Here is a 10,976-nt window from a genome sequence, read left to right on the forward strand (position 1 = left end):
AAATGATATTGGCTCAGTTACCCATTAAATGGCTATATAGTGTAATAAAACTGAAGGTAGAATTTTGAGGTAGTCATTCAACTGATTCTGACTGGTCTATTTGAATATCCATCCTACAACAAACTCTGCAAAGTCAAACAGTGCATGGCCTAAAGGTAGGCATAGCACGTTAGATAATTCCAGCACAGTAAATTGTATAAATGAAACAATGAAGATCAAAATTGTCTAAGAAATGTGGATTTGTATTGCTATCTGCCAATAACAAAACTGATATTGAAAGATAGAGAACTCTTCAAGAGAGGAACTGTTTTTGGTCTCTATCGCTCTCTGGCAATCAGGGACATATTATTGTAATATAAACAACTAAGTATATATACACTCGGTGATCACTGAATTGTGACCCCCCCCCACCTAATACCGTGTTGAGCCACTTTCGTACGGATAACAGCCGCTATTTGCCTAGGCATTGACTCTACTAGATGAACAAAGAGGCCGTAGGGATATGAAGCCATTCTGCCTGCAAGGCTTTCCACAATTACAGAACAGATGACGGTTGCGTGTCCATACGCTTCAGTTCCCTTTCCAAAATAGATCACAAGTGTTCAATTGGGTTGAGGTCAGGCGAATTTGGAGGCCAATCATGACTGGACTCATGACATGGCGCATTAATAAAATGCAATATGGCAGGGTGGCTATGGTTTCCTAAGAACTGCCGGCAGGCTCAGCCACGGAGTTGTCGGTCTCAGCCGTAGATAGCAAGGTTCCCCTCACCCCATCGCTGGAAACACTGGGGTTTTTCGTCCAGCAAAGCAGGCAAGTCAACTAGAGAACACACGCAATTTACAGACACAATACGCATGGGGGGGGGGGGGGTAGTTGAAAGTAATTTTCCAGGTGACCCTAATATAATAATTTTGTTTTAGTTAGGCCTCACTAGTGAAATGTCGGTAAATACGTATCAGGGGTCCCAGTTCTTGATAGAAAAACATGTCCCGTATTAACTAACTACCGCGACCTGCCTGGATAGTGGGCACCATGCACGATGGATCCATGGATTCGTGTTGCTTGAGCCACACACGAAGGCGTCCGTCGGCGTGTTGCACCAGATATTTGGACTCATCTGATCAGCACACTCGTTTCCAGTTCCACAATGTCCAACAAGCGTGATGTTGACACCACAGCATTCGTTGTCGACGATGATCAGCGGTGAGGAGAGGGTGTCTGTTGAGTCGTCTGCTATGGAATTCCATATGCCTGAGGGGACTGCGCTGCAGACAATGGCATCGTCACCGTCCTTCCCGCACCGGGTAGAAAAGGCCTGGGTTCGAAACCCATCAATGTTGCGAAGAATTTTTATGAGCTTTGTTCACTTCGTGGCTGAATTAGTTGGTCTCGGGCGTAGATAGCAAGGTTCCCCCTCCCCTCAGAAAATCGGGTTTTACGTCCAGCAAACATGCAGACCAGAGAACCCAGACCATTCACGAACATAATACACTTGAGCAGATGAATACATATTCCGTATGGCTCTAGTGTGATATAATTATACGTCTTTGTGTGCGGCGCATCGTCATTTGGGATATTGTTCTTGCATTCTCCATATTGCATTGCGATGTCAAATGTTGCACAGTGACCTGCCGTTGAGCCCATACGATGCTCTGCACCCTTCACTTACTATGAACATCCACCTTGCGTAATCCTTTACAGTTATGTCGGCGGGATATGGCTTGACCAGTTCGACACCATTCTTTGTACACGTTAACCACAGTGGACCGCGAGCAACCTACAAGATGTGCCATTTCCAATATGGAAAACCTCCAACGCACAAGCTCCCACAATCATGCCCGTTTGAAATTTCATATCTTTTACTACATCCCATAACTGCTACTTTATCACTTTGACTTGCACGATCAGATGCAAATTAGCACTGCTCTAGCATACGAAGCTGTTGGGCTTTTTTTAATGCGAGCTATGCGGCATAGTCCACTATGGACGGGGTGGTCACATTCAGTGATCAGTGATTATACAAACATACTCATGTTATTTTAAATTCTTAAATTCAAAGTCATTTCCCTTGAGAATTTATCAATCACACGGTCAAAGTCAAGATGACATCCTCTTCTCTTTCTATGGAAATTGTTCTTATTTAAGGAACAGTATTTAAAAAATGGTTCTCGCGTCATTCTTATGATTCAAAGCCCGGCCTTTACCACGCTGTGTAGATTTTGTTGTAGCACCAGTGAATAAGGCCGTATTGCTCTGTGTATACTGTCTGTATGTGCGTGTGTTCTGCGGTCGATTTTCTGTTTGCTGAACGAAAACCAGAATTTTGGGGGGAAAACCATACTACCCTCACCTGAGACCGACTAACTCAGCCACGTTGTGAAAAAGGCCCATAAAAATTCTTCACATCATCGACTGGACTTGAACTCAGGTCTTTTCCACCCGGTGTAAGGAGGACGGCGATTCTACCAACTCTCCTACCCACGAGGGCGCTCTGTATGGAAGGACAGTGATTATCCCTGGGATTCTGTGAGTTAGAAAACAGTAAATTCTATTTTTTTATAGGAGGCGTGTTATTATTACGCCAACAATTTGCGTTATTTTAATTTCTTGTAGGTTGATGCCCAATAGTGGAAATAGCCATGCAGCTATGATACATTTCAAAAGGTCCTCGTAGGTAGTATAGTTGGTCGAATCGCCGTTCTCCCCACACCGGATGGAAAAGACCTGAGTTCGAGTCCCGGAAACGACGTGAGGAATATTTATGGGCATTTTTCACAAGTGGCTGAGTCTGTTTCAAGCGAGGGTAGCATGGTTTTTACTCCCAGAACTAGGGTTTTTTTCATACAGCAAATCGACCACAGAACCCACGCAATTTACAGACAGTATACACGGAGTAAAATGGCTTTAGTCGCAGATGCTCCTAAAACTCTAATGCAACAACATTTCAGAGGAAAGTGCTGTTCATAAGTCATGTTATTGAATATTACAGTTTAAATAAGCTCAGTCTTCTCTTGCTCTCGCGGTAGCACAGTGGATACAATAACATTTCAACTTTGTTCTCCCACACTGAGTGGAAAAGCCCTGAGTTTAAAAAGCAAATAGTTTGCTGTTTTGAATAACAGCCACTGACTGTCTGTTAGTTTTAATTTATCCATTATTCTGTACTTTTATAATACAATTTTTTATTGAAAGTTCTTATTTCAACTATGGTTATCTCTTCGAAATGGACTTTTTGGTTGCCATGAACTAATTTCAGTTATTAATGATGCACAAGAGATTCGTGAAAATTACCTATTTCATGAATAATTTCGCTTCTTTTCTCAAAATCTATTTTGTTATTAGTACAGCAATTACATCTTGTGGTGAAATAGGCAATGGTTCCGATCGGATTCATGTAAATGTTCATTTTCGGAGAATTCGGGCCAGACATTACAATCAGTACTACCGGTTTCTGCGAATGAATTAACGACCTTCATTGAAACCAGGATGCACGATTGTTTTAACATACGTCAATAATTTTACTTACATCCTTAAATAGTATGGTAGCATGGTTTTTTCTCCCGAAACTAGGGGTTTTTTTCGTTCAGCAAACAGCAAATCGACCACAGAACCCACGAAATTTACAGACTGTATAAACGGAGTAAAATGGCCTTAGTCGCAGATGCTCCTAAAACTCTAATGCAACAACTCTAAAACTCTAATGCTTCTTTGTTTTCTTTTCCAAAATTTCCCACAATTCTATTTATTATAGCACATTGTCAAATAAAAAATGGCAACAGTTTCAGAGCAATCACAATTACAGTTTCTCTGTTACACAGCACTAAATTTAAAAATGCAAAACCAAAGTTTGTAAGACTTAAAACAAGGAAGGCGCTTAACCAAACAATTCTCGGTATTGAAAATAGTTTGTTTTCTCAATTTGAATTTATGCCCCCTCATGCCTTAGTCTGAGGAAGAATTCCATCAGCACTGAGCTTGCTCAATCCATTCAAAGCCTTAAACACCTCAATCATATCACCTCACAAGGCCTAGTCTTCAGAGGCTGCAATTTGCAGAACTGAAGCCTTTCTTGGCAAGAGCACCCCTTCGCTTCCCTCACCAATCTCATTGCCCTTCTCTGTACTCCTTCCAGCAGCTCTACATCCTTCTTAAAATGAGGCCTTCAGACCTCTATGCAGTACCCAAGATGTTGTCTGACCATCGCCTTATCATTGACAAAACTCGCATGAGCTGTCCTGGCAACCTCTGTGCACTGCTCAGAGCTTCATATCCGACTGCACAATTATCCCATGTTTTTCATTTTCCACAACCCTGAGTGAGGTACCACACAATTGGTTCGTTAATCTGGAGTTATTATTATTATTATTATTGCTCTTTATATTATTTCTCCCTGGTTAGGGGTTCCACCTCGTGACGGGTATTGCTACCAAGTACACAGGGAGGTTGTTGTTATACCTGGTGTTACTGTTGGTCGAGGAACTCTCTGACTATCCTACAGGTGTTCAGGATTGCGACTTTCTGGAGTTCCTTGTAGGTGTTCGCTGGAAGACCTATTGCTGCTAGGCTGTCATATAGGGTCTTTGGCACCATACCTGTGGTTGACACGATGATGGGGATGGTCGTTACTTGTTGCATATGCCACATCTCTTTAATCTCCTGTCTTAGGTTCGTGTACTTCCTGATTTTTTCTCCATGGATTTCCTGCAGGTTGCTGGGTACCGCTATGTCAATCAGATGAGTAGCCTTTTCCTTTTCCTTTATTATTATTTTTGCCCTTATATATTATTTCTCCCTGATTGGGGGATTCCACTCCGTGACGGGTACTGCTACCAAGTACACAGGGTGGTTGTAATGTCTGGTGTTACTGTTGGTCGAGGAAATCTGTGATTATCCTACAAGTGTTCAGGATTGCGACTTTCTGGAGTTCCTTGTAGGTGTTCTCTGGGAGACCTATTGCTGCTAGGCTGCTGTGTAGAGTCTTTGGCACCATACCGGTGATTGACACGATGATCGGGATGGTCGATACTTCTTGCATATGCCACATCTCCTTCGCTTCATGTCTCAGGTTCGCGTATATCCTAATTTTTTCCTCATGGGTTTTCTGGGCATTGCTAGTGTTGGGCACCGCTATGTCAATCAGGTAGGTAGCCTTTTCCATCTTGTCCACAAGGGTTATTTCCGGTCTGCTGTGTGGGATGGTCTTATCCGTTATTATGGCGCGGTCCCAGTACATCTTGTGGGTTCGGGTCTCCAGTACTGCCTGGAGTTCGTACTTGTTGTATGGTACACTTTCTTTGGTCAACTGGTATTTTCTCGCTAGCTTCTGATGTATTATCCTGACTACCTGGTCGTGTCTATGATTGTACTCAGTCGGAGTGATCACCTTGCAACTGGCGGTGATGTGTTTGATCGTTTCTGGGGCCAGGTGGCATCGTCGGCACGTGTCATCTGACATTCCGGGCTCCTTTGCGATGAATTTTCTATAGTTTCTGGTGTTGATTACCTGATCTTGGATGGCCAGCATGAATTCTTCAGTCTCGGGGAAGAGCGTCCCGCTTGTGAGCCATGCATTGGAAGCAATGTTATCGATATGAGCTTGATGGAGGTCATTGCAGTATCTGCCATGGAGTGCCTTCTTTGCCCATCTTTCTAACGTCGTTTCTTGTGCCGTCTGGGGGTTCCTCGCTTAGGTTTAGTGGGGCATACCACTTATCTATCTTCCTTATGGCCTGGTGGAGTGGTACTGTGTTGTTTTCGAAGTAATCCTTCAGGTTAACTATCGCTGTTTTCTGTTGCTCTATCAGGTCTATCAGGCCCCTGCCTCCCTCTTTCCGAGCTATTGTTAGTCTCTCCACTGCTGACATCGGGTGGTGTTGGCGGCCCTTGGTTATCATTGTCCTTGTCTTTCGCATGATATCTTCTAGCTCGGTGTTAGTCCAATCTATGACCCCGAAGGCGTATGTTAGTACTGTAGCTGCATAGGTGTTTATGGCTTTAACTGTGTTCCCTCCGTTCAATTTTGCTTTCAGCAGGTTTCTGAGTCTCTGATGATATTTTTCGGTCAGGCACTTCTTGATTTCCTTGTGCTCTAACTGCTGAGCCTGCATCATCCCTAGGTATTTGTAGGTCTCTCCTTCTGTCATAGCTTCGATCTCTTTACCAGTCAGCAGCTGGTAGTTTCCGCCAACTAATTTTCCCTGGTGCAGTGTGTGGGTCTTGCATTTGTCTAGACCAAATTCTATCCTGATGTCCTTACCGAATTTTTCGGTGATCCGGAGTAGTTGCTGGAGTTGCTTCTCGGTTTGCCGCATAGAGCTTGATGTCATCCATGTACACCAGGTGGGTGAGGGTGTACAGGTTCTTTCTTCCTTCTTTGAGATTATATCCATACTTGCTGCCGTTAAGCATGGTGGTTAGTGGGTTGAGTGCTACACAGAAACACAGTATATTCAGAGCATCTCCCTGAAAGATTTCTCTTCAAATGGGAATTAGCCTGGTTGTGATGTTCTCGACCTTAATGGTGGTATTCCATTTCGCCATTGTTGCTCCTAGGAAGTTTGTCGCTATCGGATTGACCTTGTAGATCTACAGGGTCTCTATTAGCCAGCTATGAAGTACGGAGTCGAAGGCCTTGCGGTATTCGATGTAGGCCGTGTATAGGTTGCGGTGCTTCTTGTAGGCTTGCTCTATAACTGCGGCATCTATGGTTAATTGCTCCTTGCATCCTTTGCTCCTCCGCTTGGATCCTTTCTGCTCTTCGGCCATTATGTTCTGACTCTCTAAGTGGTCTGATATCTTCTCGGTTATGCAGCTGGTCAGGATCTTGTGCATCGTTGGGAGGCAGGTGATTGGCCTGTATTTCGCCAGGTTTCTTGTATCTTCGTCTTTAGGCTTCAGATATGTGACTGCTTCGGTGAGAAACTTCGGGATTGTCTCCGGGTGCCTTATCATTCGAGTGAACTGCTCTGCTAGGTGCTTGTGTGTGCAGGTGAGCTTCTTGTACCAGTAGTTGTGGATGTTATCAATTCCTGGGGTTCGCCAGTTGTGGGTGTTCCTGATTATTATTTATATTAAACTTAAACGTATGTAAAAGTAAATTTTTACTCTTACTTATATTGTTACCGGTAAAGCAAGAAATCATTTACTATTCACCAATACGTTACAAACTTTTTCCAGAGCTTAGATGACTTTCAAAGTTGGAATCAAAGCTCGGAATTCACTTAAGAGAACGATGATGTAACAACTTGAAATCCCTGAGAACCACTCCTTATATTCTCCAAACATGAATCATGTGACTTCGAACCACTTAGAGGTCAATGCTTTTGGACAACACAAGCCACAGCTCAAGAAGTAGATAGCTCCCTCAGCACGGTTGAACCAAACCAGCTGCTTCAGGTGGCTGGTGAATACGAGATCGAATTGTACAGGAGGTTGAAAATTAATTAAGTCATTGCCATATACTTCGGGTATGACAGTGTACTCACAGATACGTTTGATATAAATACATCGGTATTTAAAAAAAATTGGTGTTCTTATGCTTTTCTCTTGAAGAAAGGGGTGCTAACAAATTAATGAAGTTATTGGTGTAAATGTTGATATGAAAAATGAACAAGGAATTTACTTTTCATAGAAGAAATGGAAGTTTCAAACTTTACATTAAATTTCACAGCATACCTTTGACAATTTAAACTGTAAAACCGAAGTTAAAATTGTTTATCGGAAACCATGTTGATTTTGGTATTTTGTTCTGTAACTAGAGAAAGGTTAAAAACAAATTGCTTTGAATAGAGTCATACAAGAATGCAATAAATTACTTGTTGGACTTTGCTTCAAAATGATCGTGTTCATTCGCGAAATACTATGCGTTGTTAACAAGCCCTAAGATCATCTATTACTTTTGTATAGGAATGGAGATCCGTTAATTTGCATGCAGTTAATTTAAGTAGAAATGATTCACTTTCATTCTATTGAAATTCATTTTAAATATGAAATTAAGCACTGTAGCGCATGCAGAGTTTATAAAATATAAGCTGAAAAGAATAAATAAAAGCTTCTTGAAAAAAAAATGCCTGTAAATAAGCAATTCTTATAAATAAAACTTAACATGACATGAAACTCAACGCATGCGTATTTAATTCCAGCATAATATGAGATTTAAATCTGAATTAAATTATTTATGCCCGCTACTGCTTCACGTCCGCTTAATGCTTATTGTATGAAATATTACATTATTAAATTTAATGAAATATTATTACATTTTGAGAAATATTATTTAATTTTTTTTAAACTTTAACATCCAGAATATTTATGAACAAAATGTACTTACTATCAGAGGCCAGCTTCATAGCGTAGCTTGATCCAGTAAACATTCTTATTATATTGTGGTATTAACTTTAAATAATAATATTAAATGAATAGTATTCGAACAATTAAATAAAATTTACTAACTTATTTAAATTATTCGATTATTTATCGACTAATTCTATTAATAAGTCCGAGGGAAAATAGTAGCTAAGTAATTGTCGTCTGTCATCTAAGCTGCTCCAAACATGTTATTTATTTCCAGATCTGCGCATAACTCTGGAACTAAATATCTACGGACATTATCACATAATTAATAATAATTAATAATTTCTTTTGCAGCGAAATTTTTAATATATTCAGAATAATCAAGTATTTACATAATGATTTTCCTTAATTCTCCATAAAAGGCGTTTTATTCAAACAAAAATAATTTAATTTTACCTTTTTTATACCTCTCCAAGTTGTATCTCAATGTAACTTTAAGAAAAACAAATGCCCTGTACAAAAATTGAATTTATTTAGGAATATAAAATAACTTTAGTTAGAAAAACAAAACAAATACATACCATCCATTTCATGTCAGCAGCAGGAGGAGTAACATTACTGCGATAAAGGTTATGCAAATCTAATATCACATTCTTTTCTTTTTCTGTAAGATTAATTTGCTTGGAGACTACGGGCTTATTCCAATCGCTACCTCCTAGAACCATTTCGCCGGGTGCTTCAAAGTCCAAAGTCACTTCTGGACCTACATTAGAAAGCATTTCTTCAACTGTAAACGGCATTAGGATTTCCGTGGTGGACAGACGTATCATTTGTCGTAATATACTTTCTATAGAATACAGCCTGTTTCCGCTTCCGAAATTAGACAGATTTGTTGTGATAAATTCGGGGTCAATAGTCAGTTCAGACAAGTTACTCTTTACTTCCATCGATGAGTTATATTCGTCAAAGAGTTGGTGTGAGCCCAGTTCATTCTCGTAAGCCAGTACAACACCAAAAATGGTGAGAAGTGAAGCAGATGGAAAATTTGTTGTACATATGAGATTTGCACTTCCGATAAAACCCATTTCACGTATACAACTTCCAACTATGGTACTTTGCGGGATCTACTTTAAACAGTTTTGCTGTCAGAAAAAAAAACTCATGAGTGTATGCAGGGTTGTCTGACGGCACATGAAGTTCCGGACTTCCTTTCAATTTGTGCACTACTGATTATGCATTTATCGTCTTGCTGCTCTTAGATAACTGGCTATTAATCCTGCATGACAGACAATGAAGGAAGTTCAATAAAAGTGATGCGAAAGGAGAGAGTATGGAGACAGAGCTCCCCATTTCCAAACATGGAAGACTATATACTTCTAAACAACAATGATCCGGATTTTTGTTTTCGCTCTTTTCACGTTGCGTCATCTCGTTTCCTTCCTGACATACAACAGCTCCCTCTGTCCGTTTTAGTTCCTGAACAGCTATTGTATAACTGTTCTCACGATTTTATTATATATTATATACAGTAGTGGACAAAATAATGGAAACACCTATTGAAAAGTAGTATTTTTTGTAATGGTGTATGATGTATTTATGAACATGCAGTGCTACCTTGCAGGTAGCACTGCATGTTCATAAATACATCATACTTTCCTTCACAGTGCTACGTTGCAGGTAGCACTGTGAAAGAAAGACGATAAAAACTGATGTTTAATTAGAGGTGGTATAAAAAGGTACACGAAGAAAATTGCTCACCTGTCTGATTTCCAAAGAGGTCAGATTGTTGATGTCACATTGGTAATTTAAACTGCTGATTGTTTTTAATGTTTCCAGAGAAACTGTATCGAAAGTGATATCTGCATTCACCAGGTATGGACAAAGAAAATCTGATAGGAAGAATTCTGCAGAAAATCGGAGCTGACTGAAAGAGACGGGGCACCAAAGAAACACCATCATTTGTATATTTGTGCTATAATTCCGAAGGGAATTATAGCACAAATACATAAAACTACTGCCTCAAAAACAACCGCAGAACTTAATGTAAATCTCAACAATCCAGTTTCTAACAAAACAATTCGGCGAGTACTTCATAAATCTGAAATTTATGGCAAAGCCGCTATTGCTTGCCAAGCCACTCGGTAGTGATGGTAATACTAGAAAGAGGATGCCATGATGTAAGGAGCACAAAAACTGGACACTTGATGATAGGAAACATGTTATATTTTCAGACGAATCATTCACACTTTTTCTAACATCAGGGAAAGTTTATGTTTGGCGAATATCAAAGAAACACCATCATTTTGAATGTCTTGTGTCAACCGTCAAAGACGAAAAAGGATCAACAATGGTTTGGGCAGCAGTACCGTGGTATTATTTAGGTCCTATCATCACCCTGAACGGCGCATTAGTGCCACTAAGACCTTGATATTCTGAGTGGTCAGATTCATCCCATAGTGAATCACTGTTTCCCACAAACGATGCCATGTTTCAAGATGATATTGCTTCAATACACACAGCCAGATGTGTCCAATCATGGTTTGTGGAGCAGAAAACTAAGGCTAGTGGCACCTGCCATAGCCTGCACAATCACCAGACTTAAACGTTATTAAGCCACTGTGAGTATATTTGAAGATGGTGAGAAGCATATTTCTTCCACCTTCATCATTCAAAGAGCTTGAATC

At 40.4% G+C, this 10,976-nt stretch overlaps 1 protein-coding gene across 1 annotated transcript in view; it reads right to left on the reverse strand.

The window, feature by feature from the left end:
* LOC150082522 (uncharacterized) overlaps positions 1-9,644 on the reverse strand; it is a 33,211-nt gene extending 23,567 nt beyond the window's left edge. The window contains exon 1 of the mRNA XM_090378661.1: positions 8,874-9,644. Within this exon, the coding sequence (XP_090234787.1) occupies positions 8,874-9,377 (504 nt within the window). The 5' untranslated portion in view covers positions 9,378-9,644. The remainder of the gene's footprint in view (positions 1-8,873) is intronic.
* Between the last annotated feature and the right edge of the window lie 1,332 nt (positions 9,645-10,976).

This window comes from Mastigoproctus giganteus, chromosome 7 (assembly GCF_048544385.1).
Source record: "Mastigoproctus giganteus isolate SK-2022 chromosome 7, ASM4854438v1, whole genome shotgun sequence".
NCBI lineage: Eukaryota > Metazoa > Arthropoda > Arachnida > Uropygi > Thelyphonidae > Mastigoproctus > Mastigoproctus giganteus.